Source organism: Pterocles gutturalis, unplaced genomic scaffold, assembly GCF_000699245.1.
Source record: "Pterocles gutturalis isolate BGI_N339 unplaced genomic scaffold, ASM69924v1 scaffold610, whole genome shotgun sequence".
Classification (NCBI taxonomy): domain Eukaryota; kingdom Metazoa; phylum Chordata; class Aves; order Pterocliformes; family Pteroclidae; genus Pterocles; species Pterocles gutturalis.
Window position 1 is genome coordinate 39,530 of NW_010140344.1, and position 21,698 is coordinate 61,227.

General features: G+C 41.6%; 1 protein-coding gene across 6 annotated transcripts; it reads right to left on the reverse strand.

Moving 5' to 3' along the window:
- Nucleotides 1-370: 370 nt before the first annotated feature.
- Nucleotides 371-20,778, reverse strand: PAK2 (p21 protein (Cdc42/Rac)-activated kinase 2). Of its 6 annotated transcripts, none has more exons than XM_010083589.1 (14): nt 20,592-20,778; nt 14,324-14,424; nt 13,594-13,744; nt 12,760-12,791; nt 12,300-12,407; nt 10,926-11,058; nt 10,164-10,227; nt 8,907-8,955; nt 6,771-6,883; nt 6,161-6,278; nt 4,218-4,317; nt 1,673-1,869; nt 978-1,115; nt 371-457 (listed from the first exon to the last, which is right to left on the reverse strand). In XM_010083589.1, exons 1-14 carry the CDS (start codon nt 20,776-20,778, stop codon nt 371-373), a joined length of 1,578 nt encoding a protein of 525 aa, XP_010081891.1. The 6 variants fall into 6 exon arrangements, with proteins under 6 accessions (XP_010081891.1, XP_010081889.1, XP_010081892.1 ...); XM_010083587.1 differs by having other exon boundaries at nt 12,754-12,791; XM_010083590.1 differs by lacking the exon at nt 12,760-12,791 and adding an exon at nt 13,270-13,287 and having other exon boundaries at nt 12,300-12,376; nt 13,552-13,744.
- Between the last annotated feature and the right edge of the window lie 920 nt (nt 20,779-21,698).

The window sequence follows — 21,698 nt, forward strand, 5'->3', positions numbered from 1 at the left end:
TATTGAAAGTACCCAGAATGGTACAATGAATGGGAGCTGTTACAGCAAAGTCGTTAAAAACCCTTAAAATCCTGGACACAGTAAGTGGCATTTCTAGGCTGTCTGGAAAAAAAAAAAAAAAAAAAAAAAAAAAAAGGCCAGTAATTCACTCCTCAATTCCTTCTGGACCCCAGACAGGGATCACTAGAGTCACCACTATTTGTTTTGGGTGTCTTCTGGATGAGAGTTTCTTCCCTTTTGCAGATGTTTCCCCCCTCCCCGCCCCCACAAAATCCCTTCCCTCCCCCCAGAACTGTAACAATTTCATATATTATAAAGATTTGTAAAATACAAAAAAACAAAAAAAAGGATGAAGGCTGTGGCAGTAATGTTAGCGGTTACTCTTCATTGCTTCTTTGGCTGCCAAGATCAGTGGCGTCAAGCTAGACAGAGGTTTGGCCAGTTTCAAGAAGGGATGCTGCCAGGAAGAGAGAAACACAGTAAGTGAGTGAGAGACACTGTTTTAAAAGTCAGTAAAAGCCATACGTCTACACAGCCCTTTTCATCCTGAGGTATGAAAAGTAATGCATATGCTATCAAATGCTCCTGAGGGGACAGATTCAGAGCACTTTAAGCCTGATTTCTCCTTGCCCCAACAGAGCCTAAGCCTTTGCTTCTCCAATAATTCACTACAAAGAGGTTTCCTGCTCAAACATCTCAGTCATATTCTGCTCACTCCAATGGCTCTGTTACAGTAGGTTCATAAATTGTTGGATGCTTTAGAAGTAGCAGAATGAAGACACAGATTACTGATGGAAAGACTTCAGAGTACATAGTACAATCTCTGATGACTGTGGTTCCTACCAACCACTCTCTGCTTGTGTCCTCCGAAGAAAACGCAGGACAGAAGAGGGTGTCAGCTTACAGTGCTGTTTATCACAGCCTCATCTTACTCTTGGCTTCTGTATCTCAGACTGTGAGAAGCAGCTGATTCTCACCTGTAGCAATTCTTTGGCAGATCCTCTTTTCTCCACATCCATCTCCAAACACCGGTTCAAGAAATCACGGAATATTGGGGACAGTTTCTCGGGGTTCTGCAGCTCTGGTGTGCCATTAGTTGCTATCAAATATAAAGCCTGTAAAATAAGGAATATTGTATAACTAAGCCAAATCTTTAAAACATGCCAAACTAACCTGCCCAGAGGCAATCCCTTAGTCTAGATGAGAAAGGGCTCTGCAGCCCGCTTCTTCTTTCCCTGATGAGACAAAAAACTAAGAATGCCACAATTCTATGCAGTCATGACTTATTCTTGCTACTAGCAAAATAACATCCAAAATCTTTTGGCAACAGACACTTACCTTAGCAAAGAAAATATCAGATTCTGACACAAGCAGCATTTTTCATAACCTAATGGATTTACTTTCCCTAACTAGAACAGAAGACTGAGTTCAAAGTCAACATTTTAGTTACAAGCAGGTACTCATCTTCTAAACAGAAAAATTCAGGGTAGGGCTTACTGCAAATTCAAGACAGCTGTCTTCCTTTTGGAGGAATTTTCTTGCAGTGCTGAAGCTTGTTGGTTTCTTTCATTTCATTTTTCTTTTTAATGTAGACGCTATTAATGAACAATTACTGAAAATGTTCATATGGTAAATGCCTGCAAACAGTTCTAGCCACATCTGAGCTTCTTACCCTCAGGGGGTTTTCGTTGAGGTACGGGGGTTCTCCTTCCACCATCTCAATAGCCATGATGCCCAGAGACCAGATATCCACTTTAGGGCCGTATGCTTTCCGGGTGACCACTTCAGGAGCCATCCAATAAGGAGTTCCAACCATAGTGCTGCGCTTGCTCTGCTCTGGGGTGATCTGAGCACAGAAACCAAAGTCGGCTGTAGGATAACAGAATTTTAAAAAGTTAAATTGGTGCACCCCAAGTAAGTGGGCTTCCTAGAAGAGTTCTCTATTACTACACATATATTTTACTCCTCCACACCTGAGGGGCTTGGGGGATTGTCTTCTCTTTTTCTTCCCCCCCCACTATATTCGCCATACTACAAAAACCAACGTGCAAGATAGATACAAAACCTGAAGGTGTTTAAGCAGGGCAGACTTCCATGGAATGAAGATAAGGCTTTTTGTCCTCTGAAAAGCGACACAAGTACTACCCTGTAGAAGAATGGTATTTTGCCCAGTCTTCAAGATTCCTAGACTGGTAAGAGCCAGTAAAAAGTAATCAAGCAGAACACAGAAGGCAAGTGTTCTGTGCATGGCATGTTATACAGCCTGATCTAGAAAACACAAATCCACAAACCACAGCTTCTGCCCTGCTAAACAGATTTAATTTGTGCAGCTACCGAGTTCAACATTTCACAGCAATTTGGCCATCAAATACAGATACTACAGCTGACAGAGACAAACAAAAGCTTCAGATAAGTGAAGTGCTACCCACTTCGCAGAAGGAACCTGGACAAACAAACCTTTCCACAAGGTAACTACCGAAGAGAACAACCACACTCAAGAAAACGAGAAAAGTCACCTATTCCTATAGCCTTCAGGTGCAGCAGCAATGCATGTTCCATCATGTTACTTTATCCAGCTGCAGCACTCTCACTTCCCAGGCATGTAAAGCATCAATAAGAACACAGTTAAGGCAGGAGACAGATTTTACCTTATCATTGACACTAAGTTTGAGAGAGAAAGAGAGAAAGAGAGAAAGAGAGAGAATTTAAAATTTCATGTCGATTTTGAAAGTGTTACGCCACGCAGTGCTGACAAAAGAGCCACAGTCGTGAAAGTGCTAAGTTGTACCAAGAGGATAATTTAACCAAGAACTGCCCCCACCCCAACTGTCAAGATGTTGCCTTAAAAAAAAAAAAAAAGAAAAGAAAAAATCAAACCTATAGCAGCCACCTAGTTCCTCACCAGCACTTCTTGGCCTTTATCAAGGTGTCATACTCAACTCAAAGCACAGCTTATTTCACTTAACACGCCAGAGAAGCAGCAGCAGCGTACATCTCCTGACCTACCAACGAGGCCTTCAGCAGCATGCCACCAGTAAGGAGAGAGAAGACAGGCAGGATGAAGAGCACAGTTTCACCAACCAGTCATGTGTGTAGGTGTGTAGTGGTGACAGGCAGACTGGTATCTCTTACTTCTCCTGTCACCAGTCTCCCAAAAACCAGACTCCCCCAGAGAAGAGGAAGAGCTTGAAAAGAAGTGCAACTTCCTCCACCCTAAACAACTGACAGAAGCTTATGTGAATCCCCACAGTTTGCACACAAACACATCACACCCTTAAAAAAACCTAAAGCCTCCTACACAAGCAAGCAGTGCATCCAGCAGTGCTGGTAAGCAAATCAGGTCACTCGTAATCTTGTCTTCACACTCCATCTCATAATCAATACGAGACTGCAAACCATCTAGAGTAAGGAATATTGCGAAGATACATTTTCATGGCATTTCAAATTCCTATCCAACTGTAAAAACACCATCCCTTAACTCTTCGGTCGCTTTATGCTTTGCATATTCCTACATACCAAGAAGTCAGATAATGCACCTCTCTCTCAACAGTCTTGCCAGCTTCTTCATGTGGTTTCCCATTTTTTTATTGCCACACACATTTACACACACCAGAAACTGACTTACTGTAAACAAGTCCATGCATGCATAACAATTACCTGAAAAGAAAGCAGTTTCTTTTGTCATTTCATGATTATATTAATGAAAGTGTGTTACACTTTCAGTCCAAGAAAAGGAGACCCAGTACAGGTGCAGCATAAGACTAAACTGCAACATAAATGGTTAATAAAGTACAATGTTCTTGTTAGTGGCCTTCTAATGAAAAGGGCAAAACATTAAAAGCAAGCCATGACAACCTGAAGAGACTACCAAAGCAACTGTAGTTAGCTGCAACTTTTCTCTTGCAATCATTTGCATCTTTGCTTCACTGTATGGTGCCAGTTTCTTCATATTTACCAACATATTCGTGTGGCAACAGGCTTGCTTCAACATCCTGCTGCTCTAACACGTTCACAGCCTTGGTCTGAGGGCCCTCAGAATTGCAATACCTGCTACCTGCGAGTTATACATTTTATAACACAGAATGAATTTCTATTACTCGTAGTCAATAAAAATTCACCACAGATTTCCCTGCCAACTCTCCTTCTATCGATTTACACTCTCCGAGTCAAAGTTTACTGGGAACGGGAAAACATAGAAACAATTGTCTGGTACTCACTTAGTTTAACTGATCCATCCATTCCTAACAGCACGTTGTCACTCTTAATGTCCCTGTGGATGACCTGGTTGGCATGTAGGAACTCAAGCGCTTGCAAGCACTGTATGGGAGGGAAAAAAAAAATATATTCAGCATATGGAAATACGATTTGTGTATGTGAACACAAATTCAAAAGCAATGCTTAAACCCTCAGCCAGATCTGAGTGCAAAAAACATAACAGCTATTTTTTAAAATAACCAGCAGAGGAAGCTCTTGTGCTAAAAAATTATTTAACAATGGAGTTTCTCTGCTGTCTTCACAAACCCATAAATTAAACTCCTCGTCACCCAGTCATCACCCAAGATGCTCTCAAAAGTCCCAGGTGTTAATTTTGGTACAGCCCACAAATTCTACAGAGGAACCATAAAGGATTAAGTGAGAGCTTTTTAGCCTGAAGCCTCACCAAGAGGAATCGGTGAGACTTCATTCCCAACACGCACGCAACTTCTCCTACAGTGAACACTGTAAAACGTCTTCATTAAGAAAGTCACTACTCGTTTTTGCATCAGTTTTAGATTAAAACTTTTCACACTAAGTTTCTGCCTAAAAACATAATGAAATTTAGTTTTGCTATTCGAGAACAAAAGGCAAAAAAATGGTAAGCTTTTTCTCTTTTAATATAATCAGAACATTTACCATTTGCAACTTGGCATGGATGTAGCCCCCAATGAGTTTTTTGTGTCTTAATTTGCTTTAGCAAAGTGGCACTGATGTGTGGAGTGAAGCATATCTAACATACTGGGCAGCAGAGTTTTGATGAAGTACAATAGTCCAATATTAGACTTTTTTCCTCAGAAAAGTTAATTACTGTTACAGTAAATAGTTACTTCTGATTCTCTGCTTCCAGCTCTGGTTTTTCAGGAAACCATTACCTGTCCATACACATTAATGTACAAGTTTGCTTTTCCATCCCCTCCCTTTGGGTGAGTCATCAAAGGCAGATGTCATGTCGATATATCCGGGGTTTTTAAAAGCTTAAGTTTCTCCTGCACAGCAGATAATACCATTACTTCTTCTTCTGCCATAATAATTCAAGCCTGAGATGAATGCCGGCATTCTGACTCAGGGCAGACACCATTGATAAATTGTGACATCAGATATTTTTAACTCTTCCATTTGAAATCCTACTGCAATCTTAAAGTTATTCCAACTACAATCTTCTGGAGAATTATTTTTCTGAGAAATTCATAAAGAAAGCTTATCTGTCACCAAACTATAGATTTCACACACTGTGAAAACTACTAAAACAAGAAAGGGGTAGCCTGCATCAAGTTCTGTATTGGGTACATGTTTTAAAGTATTCCTGTTTCATCAAATCCCCTTTCACACTCTAAGCAAACACGGTCTCCCTTCTTCCTTCTGGAAATCACTCTAAAACTTTCAGGCTTTTTTTCTTTTTTTTGTAAACTAGGTTCACATCTCTACTTTCTACATTACCTAGATATGAATAGTCAGTTTTCTTTTTGATCCCTCTGAATATTGTTTGTTAGTCAAAGTTAAAAAAGACATTCTCTCCAGCTGCTGAACTCTTTCATTGCTCTTCCCTGAACGTCAGTCCACATTATTAGTACCTTTCTGTTACCACTGCCAGCAGGACTAGGCAACCCAGGTACAGAACCTCAAGTCTTTATTTGTTCCATCACCTAACATTCCCAAGCACCTAGCTCAAAAACTGCCACAGCTCTTTTGTGTTAGAATTTGCAAACCCTCAATTTCCTGAGTTAAACTCACTTTGTTATTTTCTGTAACTTTAATATTGATTTCTGCTCTCAGTATCATTCACTCTTCCTAAATCAATGACTCCAACAGCAACTGCTGCAATTAGTCCCAACCTAAGTGTACCATAAAACCCAGGGGAACAGAGTGCACATTTATTCCTCTACCCACCAACTGCAATACTCACCTCTCTGCAAACAGCAGCAATCTGTGCTTCATCCATACATGTTTCTGTGACCACATCTGTTAGTGAGCCTCCAGCTAGATACTCCATCACCACAAACAATTCGTCTCCTACGAGGTAACTACAACCAGAAAATGAAAAGCATGCCCATTTGCCATCAAGAGATCAAGAACTGAAAAGTGACTGATAAGAGCAGGTCAATGAAATCATTCAGAAGCACTTGAAGACCAACAGTAAAGAAAGCTACTCTCTGGAAGGCAGCCTGAAATATAAATGCTGACAATAAAAGCTCTGTGCTTCTCTACTACCTAAACGGGCAGGATAACCCCCTACAAATCTCACGGACAACACAAGCATTGCTCCAGCTGTGCTCTTTTCCACCACTGATCCCCAACTCCATGTAGCACTGCATTCGCAACAGAAGGAGGATTCTCACTGAATCATCAAGACCATTCCCTATAACAGATGATTTTTTTTTTTTTTCCTGAATGACAGTCTAAATACAGTGTCATTTATTTATAAGACCCTTAGGTACAGAGAGTCAGGGTCTGTGTAAGTTATAACCTCTTGAAACCCTTGGGGATGAAGGATTCAGCCAGCTGTCCGCATTTACCTGTCCAGGAAGTTGACTATGTTGGGGTTCTTTAGCTCCTTCATTACCAAGATCTCATTAATAATCAGCTCCTTCTTGGGCTGTTTCTGCAGGTTTATCTGTTTAATGGCAACCTGAGTAGGACAACATAAAACAGCAATCACTCAAACCTGAGTGTCATAACCTTTCAGTCATTCCTAATACAGTGAAAAGTGAGAAGAAATTTTGTAACAAGTTGAAAGGAGTTCAACACAGCGTGCAGCTGGTGAGTTATTTATTCATTAGCATACAACTTAAAAGAATGCAACTTGATGAGCGTAAAGCTTGCACCCACAGCCAACACCACCCTCTTGCAGCTGAAAAGATCCACAAACAATAACAAAGGCCAGAACAGACAGCAAAAGAAACTTTCAGGAGATAAGAAGATACTCGCCCAATTTCATAACCACAGGCCTAAAGCAGAAGAGAACTGTGTAGCAACTAAGAGAAAAAGTACATAAAAATGCCTTGCATTGGAAGCCTTATATTCCGACAAAATTAGTGTTTGGGTATAGGGGATGCTGGGAGGCAGCAGGAATTCCTCTCAAAGCAATTAAGCAAATGAACTATCCCAGAGAGAGAAGGAAAGATAAAGACCTGTCTTGTTGAGGAAATAAGCTAACTGGGACAAGTATTCCCGACTTTAAAATGGAGAAGAATTGCCCCTGTTATGTTAGTTACAACACTCTGAGGCGGCAGTTTGGAGTTTTACAGGATAAACTACCCATGAGTCCGAAACCAAACGCAAGAACCAACATAATCTTGTAGAAACATTCATTATCAGATTGCCAAGGGCATTAAAAGAAGAGAACTTGTGTCACAGAATCACAACATAACTAAGATTGGAGGGGACCTCTGGAGGTCATCCAGTCCAAACCCTTGCTTAAAGCACGGCCAACATGGAGCAGGTTGCTGAGGGTCTTGTGCAACTGAGTTTTGAATGGAGATCTCAACGAGCAGATATTCTACAGCCTCCCTGGGCTCCTGTCTCATGTTTGACTATCTCGACTGTGAGGGAGGAAAATTTCTAATATCTAATGAGAATTTCCTTTATGGCAATTTCTGTCTGTTACCTCTTGTCCTGTCATTGTATTCCTCCTATAGAGGAATCTAGCTCCATATTCTCTACATCTTCCCATTAGAGTGCTGAAAACAGCAATAAAATCCTCCTTTGGCCTTCTCTTCCTACTGCTGAACAGACACAAATCTATCCTCAGACATGAAGCACTGAGGAAGCCAGAGTACCACATCCGTTTAATGCACAAAGACTGCAAGCAATCAAGTGTTAGCCCACCTGCCTGACAGGACACAGAGGAGGTCTAAGAAAGGAACTGGTCTACAAACTTTTCTCTGCAGTCAGTAAGAAGTACTGCGGCACGTAGAAAGCAAATTAAGAGATAACACATTGAGAGAATTGAAAGGCTTACATTTTATCAAGATGTGGTACTCCAGTACAGTACTGCTAAATGCAGTTACTGTTGAAAGGGCAACTACGGATCAGTAAGGAATGGCTGCTTGCGGATATTTAAAGCGAAATTAAGGAAATCTGAATTTAAAGAGAAGCAAATAATTCCCAAACTTTTACTCCCAGGAATCAGAGATGACCACTGTACGACAACCATGCAGCGTATTGCTGATGTTATCAACTTCACCAGATGGGTTTGGAGGCACCAAGGAGCAAAGGTAAAGAGCAGGATGTGGAGAAGGCATCCTAACTACAACAAAGAATCCTATGGGGCAAGCTGTTTCCATAGAGATAGGCGCATCCATCATCTCTGAGATGGAACTAGAGAACAAGTGTGCAAAGACTAAAAGTTTTATTTCTGAAAATGCAGGACATCACTGCCCACAATTCTTGAAGGATAAACTGTTTTCAAAACCCATTTCTGGAACACCTCATTCCCTCTGCTTTTCACTGGAAAGACAAAACTCTATTTTTAGTTTTCAGCATCTGATTACAGAACAAGGCACACGCTATTACAAATGACTATGACATTCTTCTGGGAGATGATAGCAGAGATGGGAGCCACAGAAAGAAATCTAGTCAAATCATTTCGGCCCCCTGTAAAACAACATTTATAAAAAGTATTTTCATTGCAATAAACATGGAAATCTTACCTCCTGCCCTGTTGCCACATCAATAGCTGTGAAAACTGTACCTGAAGCCCTGTGAACAAAAAGAAAAGTGTTACATCCAGTTGCATCTCTCTGTGTAGCAAACATGCAGGTGAACAGACAAACCACAAACACAAAACTGTGTCCGATTTTGATGCTGCATGAGCTGTATCACAAAGAAGGCTATTAAAAGTAAGTGGTATCATAGAAATACCAGTCAGTTCACACAGAACAAACTAATCGCAGATAGGCTCTCTTCTGACACCAGCTATGCCTCCTGCGTTCTGGATGTCGAAGCCCCCAGAACTTGTGCTGCTCCCTATGATCAGATAAAGCCAGGCAGCCCTTTCCATAGGAGGTATCACTTTTCATTTTCCCCCAGGGGAAGCCCACCCACAAACGCACACAGACCTATTTGGGAAGTATACAGTAGGAGTTAGGCATATATATCAGAAAAGCTGGAAAAGCTAGAACTTGTATACGAAGTTTTTTCTCAGAAGGATTCAAAGGACCACTAGAAGAATAACATAGTCAAGGCAGTATTGTTAGCTTAGCACACAGAAAGCTGCCTGATGTGCCCTCATGCTACTCAGCAGTCATATTACAAAACAGGCTGAGAGAGTTGGGGGTGTGCAGCCAGGAGAAGAGAAGGCTCCAGGGAGACCTTCCAGTGCTGAAAGGGAGCTGCAGGAGAGATGGGGGGCCTCTTGAGCAGGGGGTGCAGGGACAGGACAAGGGGTAAAGGTTTTAAGCTGAAAGAGGGGAGATTTAGATGAGATATTAGGAAGAAATGTTTTCCTGTGCGGGAGGTGAGGCAGTGGCCCAGGTTGCCCAGAGCAGCTGTGGATGCCCCATCCCTGGAGGGGTTCAAGGCCAGGCTGGATGAGGCTTTGAGCAACCTGGGCTGGTGGGAGGTGTCCCTGCCCATGGCAGGGGGGGTGGAACTCAATGATATTTAAGGTCCCTTCCAACCCAAACCGTTCTGTGATTCTGTGAAAACACATCAACACATCTTACCAGCAGAGGAGAAGACTAGATACACCCACAGAGCAGTTACAGAGCTACGCTTTTGCATTAAATAACACAATTCAAAGTTTCCACCACTGTGTAAAGCTTTCACCATCTGTTTATCACTGCTTAATACAGCCATCATTTCTGCCTGCTTCAGTAAGTGGTGACTACGTGACAGTATCAGAATGAGAACAGTACACAGCTTTTAACACTTGCTCCCCAGGAATAAAAATTGGGGTAAAAACTTACCCCTGCCCAATTTTTTCATATCTGGTGTATTTTTTCTTGGGATCTCCTATGCTCACAATAGTGCCTAAAAAAATAAAGAAAACCATTTCCACACAAAAATCTTAGGAAACAATCTTTGCAGCACAGCATACACTGCTTCTGTCAGCTCACGCTGACAACACGTCAATCCTGCCTTTCGTAGGGCTGGCTTGGCCAAGAAAGCTCCGAGAGTGGGTCGGCTCAAGTAGTAAAGGCTGATGCATGAACAACCAAAGCTCCTGATTCCGTTCCAGTTGCAAACGGCCCCATCTCAGGCAATAAGGTTTTACACTTAACAAGTCATGCTGTTTCCCACTAGTATCTCAATTTACTGAGTCTTGTGTGCAGTAAAACGCAGTCTCAGGCTATGATAAATCCATTAGCTTAGCCCAGAATCCAGTCAGTTCTCGACTTAAGCACAGGAACACCAATAGGGTGAAAAATTATCTTCAAGATGATTATGGAACAAGCAACAGCAGAAAGTACTTTGTGTTTTTATGATTGTATTACACATGCAGATCTCATTATCACAACTGAACTTCCATCCAAAGAAACTGTTCTATAATCTTTTATAAACAATAGGGCCCTGAAGCATATAAACTGGCAAAAATTCTAAATGCAGCCCCTCTCAGCTACTGCACAGTATTCACACAACCCTTACACAAAAATAAGAATGAGGACAAAAGCTTAATATTCCCCCCTCAGTCTTAAAGCTTTTATTTATCTGAAAAAAAAAACACCTACGTAGTTTTTCCATAATCTCTTCATCCGACATTTTGGTCTTCTTTTTCTGCTTATCACCTGATTTCGTCGCGCTGTCAACAGAAGTGTCACTAGCTGGCGCGGGGATGGGGTCAATTACAGACCGTGTATAAATCTGTTAAGAGAGACCATTCACCTGAGCATTTTCTTTGCAATCATTGACCTTCAGCTGAAAACAAATCACAGTTCTTCAAAGATCCCTAAGCACCATTTGACATAAAAAACTGAAGGCAGAAATTAGACCTGAGAAACATTGAAGTCCAGTAAGTCAAGATGCTGGCAACCCTACTGACCTCTGAAACTAAGACCCAGGCACCAAAGAGCGGATGCTAGGAGATCAACTTGGACTTTCACAGACAGACTTTTTGTGGGTTTTCTACTTGCTTACTCTTTTTAACCCATGTTAGTTAACAGGAGGGGGCCTTTCATCTATTTACTTCATTTCTGCAACTTCCAAGTTTCGCAGAACAGAAATCACTATTTCATAGCGAGATCAACGAAGATCTAAAGGAAAAAGATCCACGCTTCACATGAAAGGAAGCATGAGACTCTTGGAATTTCCCAGCCTCCCCCACTTTTGCGGATTTTCTTGGAGCTTTATTTAATTTCCTCCAGAGCTGTTCAGACATATGCAGCTACCTGCAGACCCATCACATTTTATATGTTTACACACCCAAAGTGGGCAATTATAGAGCAGTATCACTTGACAAATATACACAATTCACATTTGCGCTCCTGAAGCAAGAATAAGTGAGCAGAGTGACAAAATGTACAGCTACCATGGTCAAAAGAATGAGCGAGAGTAAGTGGGATCCCTGGGACATTATTAACACAGGGTGTAGTTCAGGATGACTACACTAAAACTTAAACAACAACTTCTTAAGCATTTAACTTTTTATGTAATGCTGATGTCTTTGGGAGTGAAATAAGCTTTAAAAATTTAAATATTAATTGTTTTGTGTTTAGGTAGTATATTAGGTGAGACTATCATACTGCAATCAAATAAAGTAAAAATTAAATGTACTACACTTGTACCACTGTAACGTGCAAAGTTACAGAAACTTGTATTTTTTTTATGACTAACAAGCCTCCTCCTTGCATGTTGGGTTGAAGGATAAGCATAGCTGGGTGTCTTTAACATAAGCCGACAAACAAATGAGCATTAACTTCAGGATTTCTGATCCAACTGATATCTACAGATGAGGCATTTTCTTAGCAAACTCAAATAAAACCAGAACTTTTCCCTAAAAAATTCTAACAACTTATTTCACAAATAAAACAATTTGCTAGAAAATAGACGTCGTTCTGAAATACTGTGAAATGCAGGTCCACACTGTAAATTTTACAGCTGCTCACCGATTTTGTGTGATCTGGCCGTGGAGCAATAACAGGAGGAGGAGCTTCTTCATCATCCTCATCATCATCTGCCACAGCTGTTGATGGCTCTGAACCTTTGGCATTGGTCTAAATTTTTAGCAAAGTTAAAAAAATAATAAACAAAACAAACAAAACCGCCTCCCTACAGTGTTAAAGACATTTTTCTTTTTTTTTTTCTTCACATTAAGATAACAGAATTTTTACTGATGTCAAAAGAGAAGGATAGGTGGAGGGGTTTAAGTGCCCTACTGCATTTTATTGCAAGACTAAAATACTATTGCTCCAGTGAAGCATTCTCTGTTGACCCCCCAATTTGTGTTTTTATTCCACAAAAAAAATCTCATTTTGTTTTATACTGCAAGATTTAATATATAACAAATATAGAAGACCTGAACTTGCATGCACCTAAGAATATACAAAAAATAGTAAACACACTCACCGTTGGCGTGCCTGAAGGGAAACCATCCTTTTCTAAATAGGACAAATAGCAGAATACATAAAATCATCAGAAAAATAATGAAAGAAAGCAAAGTTTTATCATCACAAATGAAAGAAACCTGTATTGCACTCTAAGACCATGCAGAAGGAAGTTTAAGTTTCTAAAATCCTCCACTAAGAGTAAGTAAACCCACTAATTTCCCAACCTGCTGTCCACCTCCCTTGAGTACCCACACACGGTTTTCCAGATAGAACACCGCTCGTCACACTTATGTGCTCAATCACTGAGATGTGAAATCAGGATTAAATGGATATTTCTGTTCCCTCAGCAGTATCCTGAATCAAGGATAAGAATATTACAAAGACTTATTACTAAGCTATTTTCATAAATAATTTGGAAGAAAGCTAGGTAAAAACTGCACCTGCTTGTAGCGCAGTCATTCTCTCAGTATCCCCACACAGCTCCTGACTGATTGCGATGTCAAGTTCACAGATAGCTGGCTTTGGCCACAGACAGGAGGAGCAAGTTCTCCAGCACAAAACCAATTAATCACTGTCTCAGAGCCCCAACTTCATAAACACAGCCCGTTAATTTTGGCTGCTACTTTGAGTTATCCAGTTCCATTTCTTCCCCTTTCCAATTAAAACAGGAAATTAACTGGACAACACCAGTTTCCAATAAGTTTTAAATCCATCTTCAAATATTTGTTCCTCATTGAAAAGTAGCTTGCTCCTTCAGCATTTGAATCTGATTTATTATTATGAAAGAGAGGAAGGACTGTGTTCCAAACACCCAACTCGCCTTCAATATGCCTTGCATATGCTTGGATCTCACCTGGAGCAGAAAAACTCAGATACTTCTGTTTTGCTGTGTCTTTGGAGTCGTAGAATTTCAGCACATCTAGTACCGCCTGGGGATTTTTCTTCTGTTCTAGCTTCGTGATATTTGAGGTCTGCAGCAACCGAGCCCATTGCTCCGGCATTCCCTGAAATAATAGGCTATTTTAAGCATCCTTTAATATTTTAAAGATTTTTTTTTAAAAAGCAGAACAAATTTCTTTCTTCTATAAAAAACATAACACATTAAGCCTCAAACACATGAACAGGTAGGATGGGGTTTTAACAGGGAGCCACATGTCCCTAGGTGACACAACACAAATCAAGCCACAGCTGAAATCCCTCCTGGCTGCTCAATATCCCAAGCGCTGAGGGGTTCCAGCCCCCCGTGCCTACATGACGACACCTCTTTCAGATGTATTAAGCCAGATGTGAGGAATGGGAATACAAAAGTGCTCAACAGAATCAGTGTCAGCCACTAACAAAAGTAAACTGAAGAGGCTTTCTCGGGGAAGGCTCTCCCGGGTCACACAAAGCATCAGATCCAAAATTTACACTGCAGCAGCACTAATGGGTCGCAGTCTCATTACTCCATGTGCTGTACAAATACACAGTAAAATCATTTCTTTGATAAAAATGAACAGACTAGCTCGCATTTTGTTCTGAAACACGGCAATGGCTTCATTACAGCACTGTTTTCCAAACAACTTCAAGGCAGGTATACTTACAGTGAACTCTCCAGTAACAGCATCAAAGCCAACATGGATGGTGTGCTCAAAATCTGACGGTGGGGAGATTTCTGGCCTTTCCTTTTCCTTCTTCTTGCTTCCTGAAAGAGAGATTCAAAGATCTACTGAGCAAAGATTTAAAGTCCTATTGTCTTCATTTAATATAAACAATCCGAACATTACAACAGTCAGGAAGAATGTAACCATTATTCTGTTTTCTGGATGGAGGTGTTCGCACTCGCAGCACAGTGATTTGGTATTTTCAAGCTGCTATAGACTTCACGTAAGAATCAACAACTCGTTCCATTCAAATAATTTCTACTATGGTAGCAAGCAAATAAGAGATTAAGAGCCCCAGAGTGCAAGGAGCTCTGCAGAGCATATGAAATCTAAATACATTAAATGTTTTCAACGCACAAAAGGACATTTTAATACAGATTAAGAACAACACCAAAGACAGCTTCGGTTCAACCTCAAGTTCACCCTAAAGACAGTTAAAACTCAGTTGCCTCACTGCTTCAATTCAAGGTAATTAATGCAAACTAGAACTTCCTGTGATGAAGATAAGAGTTTATAGCCTCAGAGCAATTACCTAATTTAAATTAAGGGAGGGGGAAGCACCAGCGTAATAAGTACCAGCAGCAGGAACAGAAAATGAGAAATACCATGCACACAATCCAACCCAGATCCAATTAAATTTATAAGATGTTTTATAATGCCTGGGGCTTGAGATTTTTGCCCTTTTTTTTTTCTGACAAAGAGAAAATAAATAAAAATAGAAGACAATTTGTAGTTAACTCTAAATATAAAATACACCATTCTGTTCCCTTTACTCAGAAACGGTTCAGAGTTAAGTTGGAAGGATTCAGGAACCTATTTTCTTGTTCTCGTATAAAAGCCCAAGCCCTGCTTTCTTTCCCGAGCAGAGTAGTGTACTTGCTGTTAGCTCTCCAGGTAGAAAGAGGATGCCTAAGGCCTCTCATCTCATGGCACTCTGCCGAAAAGCAGAGGCCTGGCAGGGAGCTGTTGAGCGTGTCCAATACCAAGAAAACTGCATATGTAATCCTGGGAACGCCTGTGGGCTCACAGAACATATAGCTGAATCAGCTGCATTTATCATAGAACCATAAAGGCTGCAAAAGACCTCAAGGATCATCAAGTCCTACCATCAACCCAACACCACCTAACCCACTAACCCATGTCCCGAAGCACCACATCTACACGTTTCTTGAACCCCTCCAGGGATGGTGACTCCACCACTGCCCTGGGCAGCCTGTTCCAATGCCTGATCACTCTTGCAGGGAAGAAATTTTTTCTAATATCCAGCTTAAACCTCCCCTGGTGCAACTTGAGGCCGTTTCCTCTTGTCCCATCGCTTGTTGCTTTAGAGAAGAGCCCAGCACCCACCTCCCTGCACCCTCCTTTCAGGTTGTAGAGAGTGATGAGGTCTCCTCTCAGCCTCCTCTTCTCCAGACTAAACACCCCCAGCTCCCTCAGCCGCTCGCTCCTTGTCAGCCCTGTGCTCCAGACCCTTCCCCAGCTTCGTTGCCCTTCTCTGGACCTGCTCCAGCCCCTCAATGTCCTTAGTGTGTACGAAGCCAGCAAGAATACCATAGTGCTCCTAACTACAAAGGAAAGCAGCACACCATTTTGTAACCTAACATGATTACCATTTTATGTTTATATGTCAAAAAAAGAAAAAAAAAGTTTTTTGCTTTGTTTTTAAATTGACCTTTAAAAATAAGTCATGTAGTTTCAGTACAGAAAAAGATCAGCTAAACCAGCGCCCTCTTCGTTACTACATGGTAAAAATTCCTGAACCTGTGGCAAGCATAGATCGTGCTGCTCGGAGCCAGAGAATCTGTCTGAAATCCCCTCATGCTGCTAGGAGAGGAAGGACGGGGAGCCTAGGACAATACTTACAAACGAAAAGCCATGTGGGCTGCCTCCAGCTGAACAATGCAGTGGAAAGACACGGCTATTATAAACAGGATATCTTTAATATGGCTGCTCAGGTCAGAGCCAAAAAGCAAACGGATTGTCAAATGTTCTCATTAACATCATTCACTTGCAGGACAGGAGAAACTTGCTTATATGAAAACCTTTACGGAAAGTACTGTTTCTTCACAATTTCTTGCTTTATGTGAAAGCAAGGGAAAAAAAAATTTAAAAAAAAAAAAAAAGGTTGTATTACTCAGGAAGGTTCCTGTTCAGGAGCACTTGCCATCTAGGGAACAGGGGCTGGAGCTCAAACCCTCCAGTGTGTGCTGCACAAATAAACCCACTCCTTCCAAAAATACACACATCTGATTAGCAGGCTAGGCAAGGAGACTAAAAATCACTCCTCTGCCCACAGGAACAGCAGATCAGAGCAGCGCTTCAAACAAACACAAGCAGGGAGCTTCAGTCAAGAGGCAAGCCCTGTGAGTCATGGTGTTGGCAGCATGTCTTCTAGGCTCTGCGAACAGGGCCACTGTGAGGCCACGCTGCTTTTCAACCTCTGATTATGTTTGCGAGACAGTTCTGTATTGAAATGGGAATCCCTTTAAAAAAGAGCAATGCTCATTTCAAATGGCAAGTGAATCTAAGATGTGGTCCCTTGGTCCTGCAGAGACAGCAGCATATAGTCCCCCTGCTCCTGTGCAGGGTCCTTCAGAAGGATTTGGTGGAGAACTGCTCTGTCTGATTAAGAAATAGCCTCAAGTACAATTGGACTCTTCTGTTCCCCCAGATGAAGCCACAAGCATTCAGCAAGGCATCGCCCAAAGGACTTCACACCCCCTCCTGCATCGCAAACCCATCCTCAAGCATCCCTCCCTTCCCACCAGCCAACCTCTGTACACAGGGCAAGAAACACAGATGTTTTTCAACAGCCTGCAAGGAGTAGGTAGATGACTCCAGATGGTACGCTTTGAGTTACCGAGCCGCAGCTGAAACCACACCAAAATCCGCCCTGAGCCAGCAGTCTCGAGCATGTCACATGCACGATCTCAGGTCCCGGGCGATGCCCCACAGCACCTCCTTTAATAAGTCCTGCTCCAAAACAAACATTTCTTGTTTTAGGGGACTATTTTAAAGCTTTCCAAAAACACACATGGGTTCATTTGACTTCAGAAGTCTAGCCAAGGAAATTCATGGTAATTAAGTACTCTAGTAAAAAGATGACTATCACTTCATTTATCCTAAACAATGGAACTAAGGGGAAAAAACCTACATGACTAGGTCATTAAATAATCCCTTCAAACTATGATTATTTTGGTGCAGAACTAGCTCAGACTTGGGGCAGAAACTCTACATTTGCTAAACTTCCCTGTCTGCAGTGAGTCCCCCAAAGCACACCACCTCCCCAAAGCTATCTCCTCAGCTAGAGAAATCTCCCAAGAGAGGACCAGGGGGGCAGAGCTGTGCCAATAGATATGATGAAGCTGGCCAGGAGGGACCTTGCAAAATCATAGAGAGATCTGCAGAACAAAGCCAAACAATGCTATCCAGTAACAGGTCTCTTTGCAGTAGCCTTTTACGTCTCCTGGTAAGGCATCCCTTCATTTTCTGAAAAGGAAAATTTGCTGGTTTTGTAGTAATTTGTTAACTTTTGCACTGGCTGGAGAAATTTTTCCTATACAAAAAATTCTACCCCAGGTTGACAGATTATTTTGCATATAGTCCCAATATATTTTAAAAATACAAGCAGGAAGTTAATATTTCTGTAAAGCTTCCCAGTAGAAGAACAAAAAAAAAAGTAAATGGGCATTTCTGGTGAGGGTGCGCCCCAGCCATGCTAATAAACAAAACAAGTAACATCTGACTAGTGTTTTGGTGCCAGAAAGTCACTGTGTCCATTTGTATTCTGCTTACGTTTGACAGTCAGTTTTGCAGTCTTGCGGGCCGAAAACATTTCTTTGGATGTTTACATCATCCTTGCTGCAGGTCAACTAATTGACAAGTTATTTCTAAATTAAAAAAAGACAACTTGCACAGAGTTTCTTTAAGCTAAAAAATTCAATTACCATTTTTCCTAACCACGTTATCTAGCCATGCATTAAAGCCTTCTGCTTTTTTTCATAAGGACATTACTTTAAATACTTTTTAACATCTAGAAATGATAAACTGACACCATTTTCTCCAAAATGTACTTTTCTAAGCAGAAATTATTTCTTCCCTTTTTAGTTTGCATCACTAAATGTCAGTAGGGATACAGACACATGCTAAACAAGTATATAGATTGATTTCCATAAATTTGGTGTACGTCAGTATTTACAGAGGTCTGAATAAGCTTAAATAATGGGACTCCAAAGCAATTTCAGATGAGCCAACACAAACTTAGACAAGTCTTCAACCACCTCCCCAGCCATTTCAGCAATGAACAAACCCACCATCAAGATGGAAAGAAGAAATGTCCAAGGAGAAGTAAAGGCGCTATAAAGCGTCACAAAGCTCTCCAGCTGCACTGCACCCACTTGCGTTCATAATTTGTTTCACAACACAAAGCGAGTCTTACACACTATTACCAATTCAGAGCAAGGAAAACCTTCTTTCACATGGGGTTTACATTCTGCTTCGTTGTATGCCTGTCTGCAAAAAAAGGGCCACAAATGCTCTGATGAACGATCAATGCAACAGCATCATGACAAGTGCCATCCCAGCTCCTAAACCATTCTCCTAGTCTGAAGATGGACAGATTTGATCCTTTCACCAGATTTGCTTGCAGCACTCACCGTGGCAATTTCTAGGCATTTCCTCCCATGACCAACGATACAATAGTACAACAGCAGGTTCTGCAGTACTGAAGGGCTAAGCTAGAGCCTGCTCCGGACATGCGGCACTACCCCTAATTCACAGCACCCGGTTCATCACCTTCACTGACCTCAGAGGCCTGGAGTCTCTCTCTTGAGGTGCTGCCACCCATCTGTAGTAGCTTCTCACGTTCTCCTTACCTCTTTAAGGCTCTTATCCATGCCAGAAAAAAAAAAAAAAACCCACAGCAAACCACCACCATTGCTGTAATCCAGCCACGGACAGTTATTTCACAATAAGTGACCTTGTGAAATAACTATTCTGCTTCCAGAAGCTACACTGGCCAAATCTCTCCATCCTCTGAAAATGAAAACATGCCCACCATTCAGAGCACAAACTCTGCCAGATGGTGGAAAGCCAGATCTTCCGAATCCAGGGAAGCCTGTCTCTAGCGTTTGTCTGCAGGGTGAGGCACGGCTGCAGAGGGACCGCTCACACAGCTGAGTGAGAGTAAAATCCAGCCCTGGGGAAAATACTTGGCCAAACAAATAAAGAACTGGAGGAGCAAAGTCTCCTGAAACAGTCAAACCCGTGTTGGCATGACTGAACCAGTCCTGCCCAGCACATCAGCAACGAGGTGCAGGAAGCCAAGAGCAGAACTAGAAGACATTAAGAGCAGCAGGGTCTTCCCCATGCATATCTTAATAGTAATCACAAAATCACTAACTGGTAGAGATTAATAAAAATGCATAGCAGTTTCAGGTCAGGCTTCTAAGTCCCTGCGCAGTTTTACCATACCAGATGCTAGAAGATGTTTCTATCTACGCACTATTTCGCTGTACATGGATACAGACATCCTGGAGAACCAGGAACATGGCTCCAGTGCTGTACATACAGTCATCATACAGAAAAGAGGACAGAAACAAAGCACGAATAAGTCTAGTGTCATTACGGCGATTTACTTTGTCAGAAATAATCCTTGTTTACAGCAATCCAGATTTTTCCCCCACTAATAATTAATCCTACCAGTGCAGTTACACAGACAGAAGGACTTAATTTTTCTCAATTCTCCTTCATGCACACTGTACCCTGCCCACTATTTCTTTCCTACATTTTTCCCTCTTCAAGGTATCACATAAATGGTCATCAACATGAAGTACCTTCCAAACAAGGTAGATGCTCCATTTAAACCAGAAATCTTCATTTCATGTAGCAAAAGAGTAAGTAATCTGATACCCAGGAATCACAAACATTTATTAGGGTTGTTTGGGCAGCAAACATGCGAAGCAATAGGTGGTGGTTTTCCTCAGTGAACTATTTAATTTTTCTTACTCAACATTTCATCTTCAAACATCCCAGTGCAAAGAGAAAAAACATCTCAGCTCATTGAACACACACACATATCCAACTTTCAACTCTTCCTCCAATCCCCTGCACTGGGACAAGCTGGACTCAAATGCCTAAACCGCTACCAAAACTTACAAGAAGAGTAAAGGAATACACATAGTAACCTTGGAAAATAGAGGCATCTTACCTTTTTCAGTGCTAGAGAATATGGAGATTATTTTATTCCTAGGTTTTCTCTCTTCTGGTACAGAGGGCAGTGGTTTCAAGCTGTGGTTGGCAAACAACTGGTCTTTGCCCCCTGAACTGATGATAACACTGCTCATCCGGACAGGAGGAGCTGGTGGCTTGTCTTCCAGTTCTCCGTTGTCACACATGGTTCTCAATAGCTAGTGAAAGCACTGAAATAGAAATATTTTTTTTAATGTAGGAAGAGAGCATACAATACATAAACTTAGCATTTCTTCTGTTGGACAACAGGGAAAGGAGGTGTCAATTCATCTCTGAGGAACTCGGCAAGCACCGCACTGGCAGACAAAGGGAGCGGATCCCTTCCTCACTCCCACTTCTGGGCCAGCAGTCATTTGTGCCAGCAACAGCATTTGTGGGATGCAGTGACAAACTCTTCCAGTGATAAAACTAACCCAGTCACAAACAACAGTCAGTTATCATGTGGGTCAGTTCCCAGATCCGGCTCACATCTGTTCACACAAAGGCTGCATACATGAAAAGGACCAGTACACATAAGGGTGTAAGTACAACACCTTTTAGGGGTAGCTCTAGCCCAAAGAGCTTCATGCTCCAGTCAAACACCTTTTAAAAGCCTTAGATGCTTTCCTTCCTGTCATTTATCAGACAAGATCTCGGGGACAAAAGAATAGCTTCTGTTTCTAAGTCATAATTCAGCACACTGTCCACATTAAGTCGTGTTAAGAATATCCCTACCCAAGCTCTGCAGCCTACATTGAAAAGCATGAGACTAAGATTCACTGGGTGCATTCCACTTCCAACTGAGGACTTGCATTGCTCCCCCACTTTGTGCCACATTTTCTCCATCCGTAAAAAGAATATCTACTATTACCACACTCCTCTTTGAGTCTGTAACAAAAACATGAGCATGACCACAAAGAAATAGCTGCTAAAGCTAAAAACACAGCACAATAAAGCATGACACATTCCACAGTCAAGAAAATGTGCACTGGCCTTTCCTTCCTCCCCATAATATCCTGAAGATTTTTCTCGATCACCAAGAAACAGGCAGCCTCTCTGCCACAGAGTAAATAGCACAAAGAAAGAA

What these genes read in the sequence shown, in the direction of transcription:
- PAK2 (XM_010083586.1), bottom strand. Translation starts at nt 20,778, where the DNA reads ATGTGTGACAACGGAGAACTGGAAGACAAGCCACCAGCTCCTCCTGTC. An exon ending in TATGAAAAAATTGGGCAGGG is followed by an intron (nt 8,956 to 10,163) that starts GTAAGTTTTTAC and finishes TTTTGTTCACAG; the next exon opens with GGCTTCAGGTACAGTTTTCA. An exon ending in ATGTGGCAACAGGGCAGGAG is followed by an intron (nt 6,884 to 8,906) that starts GTAAGATTTCCA and finishes TGTCCTACTCAG; the next exon opens with GTTGCCATTAAACAGATAAA.